The 15,888-nt window shown below is 56.7% G+C and overlaps 1 protein-coding gene across 20 annotated transcripts in view; it reads left to right on the forward strand.

The window, feature by feature from the left end:
* The first annotated feature begins 2,943 nt into the window (after positions 1-2,943).
* The window catches only part of TCF3 (transcription factor 3), a 72,315-nt gene continuing 59,370 nt past the window's right edge, over positions 2,944-15,888 (forward strand). For 8 of the 20 annotated variants that reach the window (XM_084498587.1, XM_084498589.1, XM_084498590.1 and 5 more), the window contains exons 1-3: positions 2,945-3,203; positions 5,549-5,650; positions 12,266-12,338. In XM_084498587.1, the coding sequence (XP_084354713.1) occupies positions 5,576-5,650; positions 12,266-12,338 (148 nt within the window). In that variant the 5' untranslated portion in view covers positions 2,945-3,203; positions 5,549-5,575. Of the gene's footprint in view, positions 3,204-5,548; positions 5,651-12,265; positions 12,339-15,888 lie in introns of those variants that run through there. The other 12 variants (XM_084498566.1, XM_084498568.1, XM_084498571.1 and 9 more) reach the window with 3 other exon arrangements.

Here is a 15,888-nt window from a genome sequence, read left to right on the forward strand (position 1 = left end):
AAGGCTTGGCCAAGGGCATGTCCCCAGCGTCCTCAAAGCTTTGTGAGGAGCCTCATGGAACACCCTGCCCACGGGGGAACGCCTCCACGCCCTCCTTCAGGTCAGGTTGTGCTCTGGGGTCCCCCTTGGGCAACGATTTTTTCCCCTGCCGTCGCTTGCTCTGAGCACTGCTGGAGTCATTGTGAAACTGCTTCACTGGAGCTCCTGGTGCTGCAGGAGACGATCTCAGCTCTGCTCACTCCTTGGTAGCCCTAACAGCTGCAGAGATGAGAGCTGCTATCCCCATCACAAAGGTCTGGGCTGTGAAAATAAGGAGAACCCGAGGTGCTGCCCACGCTGTGTCACAGCGCCGTGCAGCTCTGCGTGGGGTCTGCCCACGGCGCACACCGCGGGGCACCTGGGGGGGCCAAGGCTGCCCCTGTGGGCTCCTCGCATCTCTGCATGGGGAATCGCACCCAACCCCCTCCAGGGTCAGAGGTGGAGAAAGTGGAGGTGGAGAGGATGAAGGTGGAGGAGGTGTCTGCCCGGCACACATCTGTTCAGCGGGCGACCCGTCTCCGTGTTGTACCCCTTTCCGTATTGCCCCCATCCCTGCTGGTTCTGCCCTAAAATAGCCCCCAGATGGGAAGCTGCAGGGTTGTGCCACAAGCTGGAAGGGGGAATCATTGAAAGACAGAATATCTGAGTTGGAAGGGACCCATGAGGATCATCAAGTCCAGCTCCTGGGTCCCCGGAGGACCACCCAAAATCAGACCGTGTCTGAGCGCGGTGTTCAAACACTTCTTGAACTCCAGCAGGCTCGGGGCTGTGACCACTGCCCCGGAGAACCTGTCCCCATGCCTGAGAAACTTTGGGCACTTCAGGAACTTTGCTTAGAGCGAAACGTGGTGCTGGAGGAGCCCTGAGCCTCGTGGGCAGGCCTGGGCACATGCTTCTTGCCATGCCCCTGCCACCAGGAGCCTGGTGCTTGCACCCACCTAAGCACCCGCTGCCGTTACCAGCCCACCCCCAAATCCATGCGGGGTTCACCCTTTTTCTTTCCCACCTTCAGAGCCAAACTATTTTCAGCCCATGCAAAGACACAGTGAGCAGGGCTTGGGGAAGGGAAATCTTCAAAGCTGATCACAGCGTGGGGTGTCCCAGGGAAGGGAAATCCCACAGGGTGCCTGTCGCTGCCTGCCGCATCGCGCTGCCGTGGGGCTTTGCACAGCCATTGGTGGCAGGGCACCCGGGCTCTGAGCTTTAATTGCGATTGTTGACAGGGAAATTATGGCCACACCGGCAAAATTAGAATATAATTGCATTAGGGAAATGTTTAATCTCTTCCTTGTCATCCCAAAGAGCGGAAGGCGGAGGGGGAGTGGGCGAGGGGTGACACTTCACAGCAAGGGAAGAGCGGCCACGCTGGGGGGGACAGGGGGGTGACAGCACCCCAAGGGGGGCCACCAGGCAGGGACAAAACACGGGAGGAAAGGCAAGGGGCGCTGCACGAGGCTGCTCCGCTGTTCCTTTAGCACGGGGAGCATGAAGCATGGGCCAGGGGCTGACACCTCTGCACCCCAGTCCCCCAGGGCTCAGCCCCGCTCCCAGCAGTGGTTTTATGTCACCACCAGCCCCTCGGTGCCCTGCATCCCACCCGGCTTCACCCCCGGGAAGGCTCCTGGCCGGGGCACAGCAGTGCCGAGGCTGCAGGGAACCCGAGCCAGCCATAGCAGGGTGACTGGGGCTCGATGAGACGGGAGGGGATGGGGCTGAAGGCAGAGGGGTGAGGATGCTTCCAGCATTGTGTCTGGTCTCCAGGCACGGGAGGCATTTGGGGTGTCACAGGTGCTACAGAGAGGGGACGTTTCTGCTGCCACGTGCACCCTGGGGGGTGACATCCCCCATGGGGTCCTGAGTCCTCCCTCCCCATCCCTTGCTCTCTTTGCCCCCCGACGGGCACCGCTCCGCTGCTCAGCACCCGAGCAACCAGCGGGTACAACCCCAGCGAGGGCATCCAGGGGGATGAACCTGGAAAGGGAGAACCCCAAATCCTCCACGGAATCGGGGCATCTCCCCCCCAGCCCCGTTCGGCGTCCGCTCTGGGAGTGCAGCGATCCAGCGCCACCTCTAACCCTCGGTCGGACGGCAACCGAATGATAACAAAGCAGCAACTTTATTCGACTCGAGAACCCCCTGCCCACCCAACACCAGCCCCACGCCAACCCCTGCCCCTCCCCTGCAAACCCAGCGCAGGGCGCGGGGCTGCACGGGCGGGACCCGGGGGGGCGACGTCTGGGCCCCGGCGCGGCTCTCCCGGGAGTTTTGGGGGAAGCAACGTGGGAAACGATCGCCCCTCGCTGCAGCAAGCGGCGGCCGCTCCGCGCTGCCCCCCCCCAGTGTCCGCGGGCCGCCCCCGCCCCCGGCCGGGCTCTTTTCTGCCCGCCCGCCCCGTCGGGGGCCCCGCGGCCGCCGGGGGAGCTGCGGGAGGCGACGCGAACCAACGCCCGCCCCCTGCCCGCGCAGCGCCCCGCCTCCCCGCTTGGTGGGCGGGCCCCGCGGCAGGGCGCGTTCCGATTGGCCACGCCTCCCGCCACTCGCGCTGCGCCCCCTTTCCATTGGGCAGCGCCGCGCGGCCTTATCAGTCCATCTCCCGGCGGTGCGCGCCGTCACTCAATCCGCCTCTATATCCCTCCGCCATAAAACATAGTCCCCCTCTCCTCACGGCGGCCCTCCCCTCCCCCACCGCTCCCCGCCGCGCTCCCCCCTTCCCCCCTTTTTCCCCCCACCGCGCCTTCAGCTCGGCGCTCTCCGCGCTGCGGCGGGGGAGACGCGAGGGGAGGCGGCGGAGGGATACAGCGAGGGGAGGCGCCTGACGAAGAGTGGGCGTGGCTTAACGGAGGCGGGGGGGGGGAGGCGGCGGCGCTGGGGCCCGGCCAAACCCCGGGGGCGGGGGCGCGGGGCGCACGCGCCGCCCGGGCCGGAGCCAGGCGCTGCCGCTTCGCTGCGCCGTGCCCGCCGGCGGCGCCAGAACAATAGGGGCCGGGGCCGGGGCCGCCCGCCGGCACAGGGCGCCGCGGCCGCTTCCAAGGCCGGGCCGGGGCCGCCGCCACCGCCTGGGTGCCCGCGGGAGCTTCATGCGCTGCCCTCCTCCTCCTCCCCCCCCCTCCCCGCCCGCCGCCCCTCCGCGCACGCACCGGGGGCGCGGTTGTGCCCCGGAACAGGTAAAAAAAAAATAAAAGAGAAAAAAACAGAGAAAAAAAAAAAAACTAACGAGGTGGGGGTAACGGGGACGTTATGGAGGGGGGGGGGGCAGCCGTCGAGCAGCCGCGGTCGGGGCGGGACCCCTGTGGGGGGGGGCTTGGGGGGGGGTCTGTGCCCGGCGCCCCCCGGCCCGGCTCTTTTGTCCCCGGCGCTCCGCGAAGTTTGCGGGGGGGGTTGGGGGGGAGCGGGGGGGCTGCAGGCACTGGGACCACCCCCCCTCCACCCCCTTTCCCCGCTGCAGGGGGGGCCCGGCTCTTTATGGGGGGGGGGGGCCCGTTCCCTCGCCCCGCTCCCGGTGGCTGCGAAGTTGGGGCCGGGCCCCCCCCGGGGGGTTGGGGTGGGGGGGGCGTCGCTGTTTCCCCCCCCCATGGCTGTAAAAGTTTCGGGGGGGGGGGCACAGGGAGGGGGCGGCCCGCTCTGAGCCCCCCCCTTAGCGCGAGGCCGGTGGGGGGGGGGGGGCTAAAAGGATTGGGGGGGGGGGGGCAGCTCGGCCTCCACCCCGCCCCGGGGGGGGCTGCACGGTTTGGGGGGGGGGCACGAAGGGGCCCGGGTGGCGGTGGGGCCGCTCGGGCTCGTCCCGGGGAGATGCGAGGGGGTTTGGGGGGCTTGGGGGGGGCAGAGGCTGCTTCAAACCCCCCCACACCCCCCTCCGGGCCACGCCGAGCGGCGGCTGCAGGGGCCCGGCCCGGCCGGGAGGGGGGCACGGAGCCGGCCGGGCCTTGGCAGCCTTTGTCCCGCCCGGGGGGGGCCCGGGGGGAGCGGGGAAGCGGCCTCGGACCCCCCCCGGGGACCCCCCCCCAGTCCCGCGGGGTCAGCCCGGCCCCGGCCTTTGTGCGGATGGAGGACGGGGCCCGGCGGCCCTTTTAACTTTTAAGTTAAAAACAGAGTTTTGTTTTGCTTTTTTTCTTTCTTTTTTTTTTTTTTTTTAATAAAAAGAGGTGAAAATATTAGTGGTTTTTTTTTTTTTCAAAAAGGCCCTGGCTGAACCCTGCTCTGCGAGTTGTTAAAGTTGTCCGGGGGCGAGCGTTGCCTCAGGGGGCTTCTTGTGTTGGAAATGGGGGGGTCCCAAGGTGCTGCCCCCCCCCAGCACCCAAGGGACCCCCAGAAAGGGGCTCCCTGCCCCTACCCCCCCTCCCCCCCCGTCACGGCCGGGAGCGGGGCTGTGGGTGGGTGAAGGCGCTTTAAAAATAATGTCCAGATGCACTGGTGCCACTTAAACTCTTTTTTTAAAACAAAAAATAAAAAATCCCCGGGCTGTTTTTACGTGCTGGGCGGATTTCGGTATATTTTGTATTTTTAAACTTTATTGAAATGTGGTGGCTGAGCCGGCACAGCTTACAAACAGTTCGGATCACATGCAGTTGTCTTCTTTTTTTTAACCTTATGATTAATGAGTTAAATTTATTGGCCAGCTGCCCTTTATAACCATGAATGAGTTCCTAAAAAAAAAAAAAAAAAAAAAAAAGAGAGGAAAAAAAGGAATCTTTTATCTCCTCCCAGGCCTCTCTTCCTCCCTCCCAAAGAAATGTTTTTCTATCATAGTGAGTTGGCCAAAAAGATCAATCTCCCTTTTAAAAAACAAAACAAAAAAAAAAAATCCGTAAAATTAGGAAGAATAATATTTACCTATCTTGCCAGGTTGCCTGAAGAGCTTTATTTTTGCAGCCCCCTCCAAAAACAAGGCGTTTTTTTAATTTTCTTCAGGCCCTTTTGGGAGGGGGGGGGCAGTTCTCACCACTCCTCTCGCCGGCGCTGGGCATCCCCACGCTCAGCCCTGGAGCAGCAGCTGCAGGTGCTCAGCAACCTCAAGGAAAGAGGCACAAGATCAGACTTTTTTTTTTTCTTCTCTCGTTTTTTAAACAAAACTAGGCAAGGACAAGAGCGAGCCTCCTGCAGGGAGCGAGCGTGGGGGAAGGCGAAGGGGCGAGCCGAGCCAGACAAGCGCCCGAGTGATAACTTGCCTGAACCCTTTGATAAATGAGTTGACTTTTTTTTTTTTTTTTTCCCCCCCTTCATTCGCCGCACGCCAGGAACAGAATTGGCCCGAACTAGTGGAATTGGCAGCAAAAAACTAACATCCAAGTGTGTCTGGTCAATAGCCCGCTTGTTCCTGCCCCTGGGTGCGATGTGAGGGCTCTGCCTGTGCTCCCAGCCCGGCGGGGCACGGCACTCGGCTGGGTTTTCTTTTTCTCCTTCCCCCTTTCTCTCTCCTCTCGCTGTGTCTTTTTTAAATATTCATCAATGGGGTGGGTAGTTTGCTCTAGTCATTAAAATATCTCCTTCCCCTCCCCCTTGCTTTCTCTAGGACTGCCACTGTTGAGTCTGTGGGAGTATGAATCAGCAGCAGCAGAGAATGGCTGCAGTTGGGACAGACAAAGAGCTCAGTGACCTGCTGGACTTCAGTATGGTGAGCGAGGGCCCGGGGCTTCGGAGCTGCACGGGGGAGGAAATGGGAGCCTGGAAATTGGCCGTGATGGGTTTCAGATGTGCCGTGTTTGTGTGCATGCACATGTGCTGCAACTTGTTTATTTTCAAGTTAAAGCAAAGCTGCTGCCCCTCCTCCCCCCCCCCCTTCCCCTCGATGTATATTGTTTCCTCGCAGGGAGTACAGAGAGGTGGGGGGGTTGGTGGGTTTTGGTGTTTTTTTTTTTTTTTTTTTTTTTCTTTGATGGGAAATTCTGGGGAAACATAATGTACTTGTGTGTAGCCTGTTTAAATGCTGGTGGTGAAAGAGCCAGGTAACTGTTTTTGAAGCCATGGATACAAAGCTAATGCAAAGATGTAACTTCAGTAGCTGATTAATCAGGCTTCTTTCCTCTCCCCAGATCCAGACTATTAAACTTTTGCTCCCACAGGTTATTCTATCTCAGTTTGAAATTTGTCCAAGCTCTCCAGCACATTATTTTTGCAGGAGTTAGGCACTCGTGTTCCCCGCGCTCTGCTCTACTGGAAACCTTTTAGCTGCCTTTAGGGGCTGTTCGTTTTCAAAGAAACAGAACCTAAGAGTTCCCCCCGAAGGATGTGCGCGGCTCAGAGGGAAGAGAAGTCCCTGGTAGCCGCAGCAGGGCGCGGGTTAGTCCCCAGCACAGCTGCCTGTGCTGCCGTCTGCAGTCAGCGACGTGCCACACCGAGCACGTCGAGCCTCTGCCACACCGGGGCTGGCAGGTGACTTGCGGAGGGGAGAGCTCGTGTTCAAAAAGAAAATAACTTTGGTTCCTCTGTCGTTTGCTGCACCCTCACGGGGCTTGGAGCACGCGTCTTGCTTTTAAGATAAGCAAACGTACTGCGAAGATAGAGAAAACAGCTCCTCGAGGAGGAATAACCATGGGTGCCGTGGCTTTGGCTGCGGGCTGGCCCCTGGGTTGATTTTCTTGCCCCGTATGGAGGAGGGGAGAAGAGTAAAAGGGGAAAAAGGTGGCAAAACCAGGGGTGCCTGCTGCCCTTGTAGCTGTTATGCCTATGGAAAGTGCTGAAGCCTGGTAGCTTTGCACCCAAGCACTGAGGTTTAGCATTGAGAAATAAACCTTTTTGTACAGCTGGGGCTGTACCTGTCCCTGCTGGGCTCCGTGCTGGGGAGTTTTGGTGGTGGTGCCTCTGTCCCACGTAAGATCAAGTCTCCTGCAGAAGGATGAGTCCAGTTCTCCTAGTGCTGGGCTTCTGTCGGGAGGCTGGCTCTGTTAAATGAACAGCAGGATGTTTTACCGTTGGTCGTGGGACTGGGTTAAAGCATACCTTTAAAAACAGGACTACCTCCAGGTTCGCTGGGGAGCGGTGTGCGGTTATTCTGCTCTCATCCTCGAGGTCCTGCTGTTCAGCAGGCGTCCCGGGGCTCGCCAGCTCGTCCGCCAGGCAGTGCCAGGTTTTGGGCTGAGCCTCGGTCAGTAGCCCATAGCCTGCTCGCAGGTTGGGGCTGTGCCAGCTCCTGCTTTGCTTGGTCTCTGAGGAAAAAAAACCACAAATCCTACTCCCCGTTCAGAGCCTTAAAAAACCCAAGCCCTTATTTTCAAAACTGACAACCCATCCTCACTCAGTTGCATGCTGAGAGCTGTATTCCCTGGAGGGGTTCTGACCTGTTCCCTCTGTATATGAATATTTCTGTCCTTGGAGATTAATCTGCGGCCAAGGGTTGGATTTGGGTTCAATTCCAGCTCTCCTACGCTGATGTAAACCTGGGGAATGACCAGAATTTGTTCTGCGCTCGTCTGAGGCTTATGCATTCAGCAGCGGCACCGGGGGCGGCTGCTTGCAGGATCAGGGCCTGCAAATGTCATTTGCCAGCGAGTGATTCGAAGACATTCCCTCCAGGATAAGTTGGCCGATGGGCTCCGATGCAGGCTGGATGTGAGCCAGGTCTGTTTCACAAGCCCTCGTCTCTCCGCACATGCACACCCTTCTCCTGAGTTTGCATAAAGGGATATTAGCATCTCTCCTGGAGGATGGGAAGTGGAAATGGAAAGGTTCCTCGCTGGGAGCTGGGCACCCTGGCGTTGCAGGCTTGTGCAAAATGTGGGGGTGTCAGGGAGACTGCGCTATGGGTTTCTGTACTTGTGTCGTTGGGATGCAGGATTTTTGGCCACAAATCTCATTCTCAACTGTATTTATATGTTTTTTTGGAATAAGCAGGAGTGGAGCCCAATAATCCTCTCTATAAGAGAGTGGAAGGAGGGAAGACAGGAGAGATTCAGAGAGGCTGGAGGCATTTGTTTCAGATCAGCCTTTCAGTTCCTTTTTCCTAGGGAATGTTCAGCCCCTGTAGCCCGTGGTCCAGCTTTGTGCTGTCTTTTGGGTGGATTTTAATGTCTGGCCCTGGTGGGTTTGCAGAGTCGATAAAAGGGTTGTGTGAGAGGCTGTAAATGGGGCTTAGAGCCCTGGAAAGAAAGACTTGTGCCTTCTTTAATAAACAAACACGTTGGGTAGCTGCTGAGCTGCGAAGCACTCACCCGAAGCTTTCTGCCAGTGTAATTTGACAATGAGGGTGAAAACCAAAGCAACGTGCTTCTGAGCGAGCTGGAGCCAAACGTGCAGCCCTGTATTCGGGTTGCTGCTCTGGGGTGTGCGCGGCACAGCGCTTACCTCTACCTCGGAACAAATTGCCTTTTATAATTGCCCCAAAGTGCAGGTAATTTGTAAGCTTTCTTTCACCACCGCTCCCTGGCAATAGTCCAGAACAGGCTTGCAAATCTGGAGGAGAGCTTTCGAGAAAGCATCCTGCCTATTGCTTCGCGTTGCCGGCTTCCACCTTTTTAGCAGCCCTTCGTTTTGGTGCGTGACTTTGTGCCAGGCTGGGGCTGGCGGGCACGTGCGGTGCAAGCTGTGCCCGGGTGTTGCCCAGGGAGATGCTCACTGCAGCCATCCCGGACCACATCTGTGCCCTGCTGCTGGTGCCTGCGTGTCCTGGGAAGGCACAGGCATGTCCCGGGGTGGGTGCCCAGGCACAGGGCTCTGCCTTGCCCACGGACGGGGCTGGGGGCTCATCCGTGCCGCGGTGCGCGCCTGCCAAGCTGGAGAGAGGCAGGCGGCTGCGTGCCAGCCTGGGTCTCTGGCAGAAGTGAAATACTGTTAACAGCCATGATTATTAGCAGAGTATTAACCATATGCTGCGGGGATGCCGCTTGTCAGGGCGGGCTTCTAACTCGGTGAGAAGTTGCAGGGTGGGCAGAGGCTTGAGCAGTCGCCTAGGGCTGCTTCCTCGGCAAGTGACGGCTCTCGCTGCCTGCTGGCCCTCGCCATCCAGCTGCTGGAATAAGAGTGGAAACCGAACTGTTTGCAGCCAGCAGGGCTTGAGCAGCTCCTTCTGCCCCTGCTCCTGTTGCTCCCAAGGTGCTGGATGCTGCTGAAGCGGCACCGAGTGCCCTGCTCTGGCCAAGGCGCAGTGTCTGCATTTCCATGATAAAACTCTCGCTTTTGTTTCGAGGGAAGCGGTCGTGAAGTTTGCTTTACGCCGCAGTGGACGTTTGGGGCTGTAGTCAGGAAGGCCTGCCTTAAATGAACACGTATGAAATATCCTGCTGGCAACGTTTATTGAGTCGAATTCCCTCTTCTCCCCGAATTAACAGCTGGATGCTTTCCACTCTGCAAAATAGATTTCAGGTTTTGAGTTCAGGCCTGAGGTTGGCTCAGCCTGGAGTTCATAAGGTGGAGGAGCGGGGGAAGTGAAAACAGCTCTTTAATTTGAAAACACTGATGCACTGGTGGAAGTGCCCAATAAATGAAATGCTGCTTGATATTGTTACTTGTGTCTGGCAAATTCCCTCTCTTGCTTACAACTTTGCTGCCGGGAGCGTGGGGTCTCTCAGCTGTAATTCCCCGGCAGCGAGCGCGGGTGTTGGGAGCTCCCCGTGCTCTGGGTTTGCATCTTTTAATCTGGGAGAAGTGGAGGGGGAATAAATCCTTCGGTGGGGGGGAGTTAGAGCTGTGAGGATACACGGGCATTGTTGTCAGCTGTCAGGGAGGCCGGAGACATGACTTGAGAAACTATATACAGAGCCTTAAGATGGGGGATTTTACATAACCACTTACATCTACGTTATTCAAATCCAACAAAGGACGAGTAATGACCCAATTACAGCTCCTCCGAGGCTGCGCCTGGGTCCCTCTGGTGTGTGCCAGCCCCGGTCATCCTCCCCCCCCCCTCGAAGTTTATTTTTAAAGCTGCGTTTCGAAGCAGAAAGGAAATTCGCAGTGGGTGGGTGAACTTTGGCTGTGAGTGACACACGCCAGCGAGCGCCTCGCGAATGACTTGCACCCAGCTCCTCGATGCGGCCGCGCACCAGCCTGCACCATGGTGGAAAAACAACTTGGCAGCAAAAAAAAAAAAAAAAAAGTAAAAAAGAAAAAAAAATAAAACCACCAAAAAACTGAAGCGTTTCCTGGAGCCGGCGAGCGATAAAGGTGCTCGGAGCCTGCCTTGAGGCGCGGGGTGACCCGGGGCACCCCGCTTGGTCGCGGATCCCTGCGGGAGGGAGCGCAGGAAGGGTTGCATCAGTCTGAAACCTCGCGGCGGTGGCGCGGTGGCGAGGGCATCCCCGCGGGGGCGTGCTGGGGATTGCCGCACGCGGGGGGGACACCTCAGTGCAGGAGTAGAAGGTGCACAGTGGAACAGGGCTGCTCATTTTCTCCGCTGGTGCTTGCCGCTCCAACCGCGGGGTTTTCGGCATCGGCGCGTAGGAAGCAGAAAAGCTCGCGGAAAGGAGGCAGGGGAGCTCTTAGGGTTTTGTTTTGCTGCTCAGGATGGGGGTGCCCCCTGCTCACGTGGGCAGAACTGCCTCTCACTGCCTGGAAAAGGGGTCTCAGACCCCTTGGTTGTCTTCCCTACCTCAATGGGAGGGCGTGTGAGCGGGGCCGGGCCGGGTCAGCTGTGCAAATTCCATTTTTAGTCATTTCAGGGATCTTTGCAGAAAACAGCACTGACAAAAACAAACCAGAGCACTGAAAGGAAGGTAGGCTGCGAGCATTCGGTGTCGTCAGGGTTTGTTTTTGTTTTCTAGCCCGACTTCCTGAGGAAACAAGGCCTGTTCGATGGTGGGGCCACCGGCCCCCTGGGTGTGGGGCTGAGCCTCTGGGGGTGCAGGGGGGGCCCCAGCAGCACCCAGCAGGGGCTGAGCCCCCGGGGAGCAGGGTGCTGGCAGCAGGGTGACACCGCGGGGAGGAACGTGCCTGCGGGCTTGCTGCTGGTTGTCCACACGTGCACTTAAACGCTGCTTACACCTTTATTTAAATGCGTGTGCTTCTGTACTGCTCAAGTGTGCACCTTCATAAATATATATGATCCCAAATTTGAGTTCTTTTTTGAATGGCAGTTGGTTTCTTAACTGCTCTCTTTGCATCTCTACCACATTTAACTTTTTTTTTTGTTTTTTTTTTTTTTCCTACCCAGCATTTGTAAAAACAAAGCTGGGCAGACGGTTCTGTACAAAGGAATGTTTCTGACCACAGCCAGACATCAGCTATGTCAGGGCACGAAACGCTGCGTTTCTGTAGGCTCTTGTGCCATTACATTGTTTAATCTTCAAAGCATTAAACTTTTGAGTTACTCAGACATTGCAAAGCTAAAAATAATAAAAATTCAAATGACTTGGTGGTGAAAGTATCTTGAGTAGTAAAAGGATATTAAAATGTTAATTCATGAAGCATTTTCCCACCAGTTGTTGGCTGGAGCTCCATTTGTGTGGAGAAGAATTAGTTTTCTGCTGCACGCAGGTGCATATAGATTTTTAAATAACAGCTTCTGAAGCCCTCCCACCTTACATTAAATATATTGACCCGGGTTCGCTGATGAGGTACGCGGTGTTTTTGGGGAAGCTCCCTGGCAGAAGATGAGCTGTGATGCTGTGGCCACAGCAGCATAGCAAGCGAGCAGCCAACGTTACTGACTTTGCAAAATATGCAAATGTTGCTCAGCATGAGTTAAATACCTTTGAACTTGGCATGGCTTCTGCCAGCCCATGGGCTGCGTTCGCTCGTGGTGCTTCTGGAGCCCCTGGGGACCAGGGTTGGGAGCTGGCATGGGGCTGCTGGGTGGCTTTGGGCACGGGGTGAGACCTGGACCATGCTACGGGTCGAGGGACGAAGTGAGCTCCGTCGGGTGCTGTCGCTGGCCTGGGAGCTTTTTATGAATGAAGTCAGGCATTCGGCACGGCTCCGGGGGCACCCTCCTGGCTGGGCCGTGCTGAATAAGCTGGGGCAGAAACTGTCGGTTTTGACCGCAGCAGCGATGCGTCTTGGATGGCTTTCAACTGCACCTAAGGAACCAGACACGCTGTGTACACAGGAGAAGTTTATGCACGTAGGAATGCGTGTGTATATTAGCGCACAGCTGCGCTGCTCTCCTGTCCCTCCTGCAGCTGATCTATGTAGCAGGGACGCGGGGAGAGGAAAGTTTTTTGCATCAGTAAAGTGCTTCTCTTCCCCCTTCCTCCCCCTGCCTGCCCAACACGACCCCCCCCTTTGCAGCAGCACAGCAAAACTAACATACTGAAATCTCTTTTCTCTTCCCTTCCCTCTCATCTCCTTGTTTTTCTAGATGTTTCCCCTGCCAGTGGCTAATGGAAAAAACAGACCCACGACCCTAGCAAGCACTCAGTTTGGAGGATCAGGTATTGTCATATTTTTTTTTTCTTTAACAACACAGTCTCTTACAATAAATGTGTGTTTGCTACCAGAGACCCAACCGGAGCGGTTTCGGTAGTTTTGTGTGTTGTGTGTTTTTCTGGTGGTTGTCTGCTGCTGGTTTGTCAGATGCTCTCCTTGTTGCTCTGCGTGTCTCTGGGCAGGCAGAGCTGCTCGTGCTGGTCTGTCTCTGGTTGGGAGGCTGCTGCCGGAGCTGGGGGTGGTGTGCTGTACCCTGGAAGACTTTTTCTGCACATCACTGAGGAGACACTTCCTTGGTGGTGAATTCCTGGGGCTCGGCTGCCTGAAGGAAGACTCCAGTGCAATTTGGGTGTCTGCTCTATTCAGCCCCCCAGCAGCTCCCTGCTGCAGGTGGGATCTCTCTGTTCCCAAAAGTGCCTTCACAAAGCCCTCCTGGCAGCAGGGAGATGGGCAGCGAGGGCGGCTGGAGCCGTGCACGAGGTTTGGGGCTGCTGAGGGGCAGAGCAGAGCCGTGCGGCTACGTCCCCGCTGGCGAGGGTACAAGGATGCCTGCATCAAAGGGGTTTGGGAGCAGGGTGTCTGCGGGAGGAGCAGCAGGCTCTGAAGGGCACGGAGCTTTTAGATGTCTGGTTTTGGAAGCACGGTGTGGATTCATCTGAGGCTGAAGCGGAGAATTCCCAGGCCAGGCGGACGGCGCGGTGCCGTGCCAGGCTTTTGATGCCCGGGGAAGGTGTGCTCTGCGCAGGGCTCGCTGCAGCCCCTGGCATGCAGGAAGTTCGCTTAATTTGCCCTTCTTGCCGAAACATGCTGCTGCTTTGGGGATGGTTAAAACTTGACCTTCCTGCACCGGCTCGAGTCGAGCTGTCTGGGGAAAGGGCAGTGCCCGTGGCCAGCCACAGGGATCAGGGTGGGATTTCTGCATGGTGGCGGAAAAGGGGAGCTCCTGTGGAAGCAACGTGCAGTGCTCTGCTCCTGCTCTTTGGGGCCAGGGGAATGTGGAACTGTTTAGCTGCTTGTCAAGATGTTTTTGAGCAAACATTTTTACAGGGAGGTAAGCCGTTGAGTGGGTGCTGGAGAAAAGGGAGGAAATTCAAGGGCAGAAACTCTCGGGTTAACCCAGATGGAAGCTGATCTCCCCAGCGAGTGTTCCTGTGTATGAATGTGCCTGCGACTTCTGCTGTTAAAATAATCCACCAAAGACATGCTACACGCTAGTGAGAGAATAGCTCTGGAGCAAGCTCCCATTAATTCGTTTCCTGCTCAGAGGCTGGCTTGGCTGCCTGGCTTGCAGAGCCGGCCAGCGAGCTGAGGCTTCAAGCAAGGCTGTGCTGGTGCAGCCAGCGTGGTGACCGGACCCCCTCTGCCTAGCTGGGCTGCAGCCAAAACGATGCAGAACCTTTTTCTTTCTTTTTATTTCTTCCCCTCTCTCTTCGTTCGGGTGAGTGAAAGGTAATGTTGACACCACCCTTCCTCTGGGCTGGTGCTTTCTGAGCCTGGCTGTGAGTAGTTCATAAAAACAGAGGACTGATATTATACAACAGCAGTTGCACAATCACTGCTGTCCTGGTTTTGGGGCTCTGGGGCAGCTCTTTTGTCCTGCAGACAGGCAGCCTGTGTTTGAAATGCAGCTTGAGGCTTGGTTTAGGGGAAACCTTTTGCTGCACCAGCAGCACTCGCTCCTCAGCCTGTTGTGCTTAGCCTCACCTTTGGAGAGTGAGGGGGACACATTTCAATTCCTCTTCACATTTGTGACTTCTGGGTGTTTGAAGAGGGATTTTTGCTGGGTGAATAACTGCAATAAGATTCCAATAAGGTGTGCAGTGTACAGGGGTGCAGTGCAGCTGCTAGAAGGATCCAGGCTGTCTACAGAAGGTCCTAGATAGTGGTTTTCGTAGTCTGTGGATGGTGGTTAAGCTTAATTTACTAATTGACAGCAAGGTGCCATCAGAGGCTAGTTCATCCTCAAAGGCACAGCCAGGCAGCTAGCTCAGAACTTGACGGCGACTTGTCACCAGCACTGCTTGGTCGGAGGTGAGGAGCAGATGGCCCTTGGATTTGGGGACCTGGACTTGCTGAGGGAGCAGAGCGCCTTGCAGCCATTGGTAATCTGGACCTGGAGATTAGCTCCTTACGTCTGCTCGCCGCACAGCAAGGCCTGGGTTTCATCTTCACTGTGCCTCGTGTTTTTCAAACGCTTGTGTTCAGCTGGGTCCCATGCCCCTGCTGAAAACAGTGCTGTGTTTCCCCTCCGCTGCCATCCCTCTCCTTGGAAGGAGGAACCGAGCGCCAATTCGCTGAAGTCTTGGCTCAGCAGCGCGCCCTACAACATCAATACCTCGTTATTGCAGTAACCCCGAGATAATAAACTGATGCCTTCTGCGTCAGGAGCATTTATGTTTTGTGCTTCTGCCCACCCTTGGAAATGTGAATTTGTGGCCTCCCACTCTTCATCTCCCTCCTCCTCAGGGAGATCCTGGGGCAAGGTGGAGCTCTTCTTTTTTCCCCTCCGGAGGAGCCTTCAGCTCGAGGCTCTCTGCTGCCCAGGGGAAGCTGGAAGTGGAAGGAGCCGGGCAGGGACCCTGCTGACTCCCAGCCAAAACGCCCCATTTGCCAGGATAAGGTTCTCGCTTCCAAAATCGGGCTGGTAAATAAGGTAGTGTGGTAATTTGAAACACTGCTACAAGAAAACTGCGGTGATAAAGCTGCCCCAAATTGAAATCCTCTTCAAATCCCAATTAATGACTGCTTTGGCTGCCCCTGGCTGGGCTGCTGGTGCGTGCGTGGGTGGCCTCCTCGCGAGGGGGGACCCGGTTTGCTCTCTGAAGCCAGGAAAATTCAAAGTGTTAATGCAAGCCCTCCAGCTTTGAGATCTCTTTGCTTTTATATTTGTCTCCTGGTTTTATTTTAAGCTCTGCCACTGTTTCCCTCATTTCTGTCCTTAAATGCACCAGGGAGGAACTGGTTTAGCTATCCCGCCGCCCGGACAATTCAGCACCTCCGCTTTGCGTTTTTTTGGCAAGGCGAAACCCAACAATTGCCACTAGGACGGAGCTTACGTCATGCAGGCCGTGTCTGCAGCATTTATAGCACATATAGGTCACCGCGGGGAAGTTGGTCTTCCTGGGGCTTGGAGCTGCGACCAGCGCTTCCAGCGTGAGCCCCGCTGTTTGCTGCCGGGGCGCTCGGCACATGCCTATTGTCCTGCTCCTACAGGGCTGTGGTTTCGTCATCCCCGTGCCAAACTGTTTGTTATTTGCAGTAGCAAAACATTTCAAGCCATGTCCTCTGTCCCCCCCTCCCCATGTCATAGTTTGTAGATGACTAATCTGATCAGAAACAAGCTCCCTCCCAGCGTGCTTAATTAAACTGCGCCTCTAGCAGGAAACCGCGCGTGCTGGATTTCACATGGAAATGACCATTTTTAATTGACGCTGAGACAGTAGGAGTGGCGGGAGGTGAAGAAGTTTCATTGTCTCTTCCCGGGCCGTGGCATCGCCGTTGGGCCACGCTGGGGCTGTCACCTCGTGGCTGCTGAGTTTTTGGGGTCAGCGCGTG

Source organism: Aythya ferina (genome assembly GCF_964211825.1).
Source record: "Aythya ferina genome assembly, chromosome: 26".
NCBI lineage: Eukaryota > Metazoa > Chordata > Aves > Anseriformes > Anatidae > Aythya > Aythya ferina.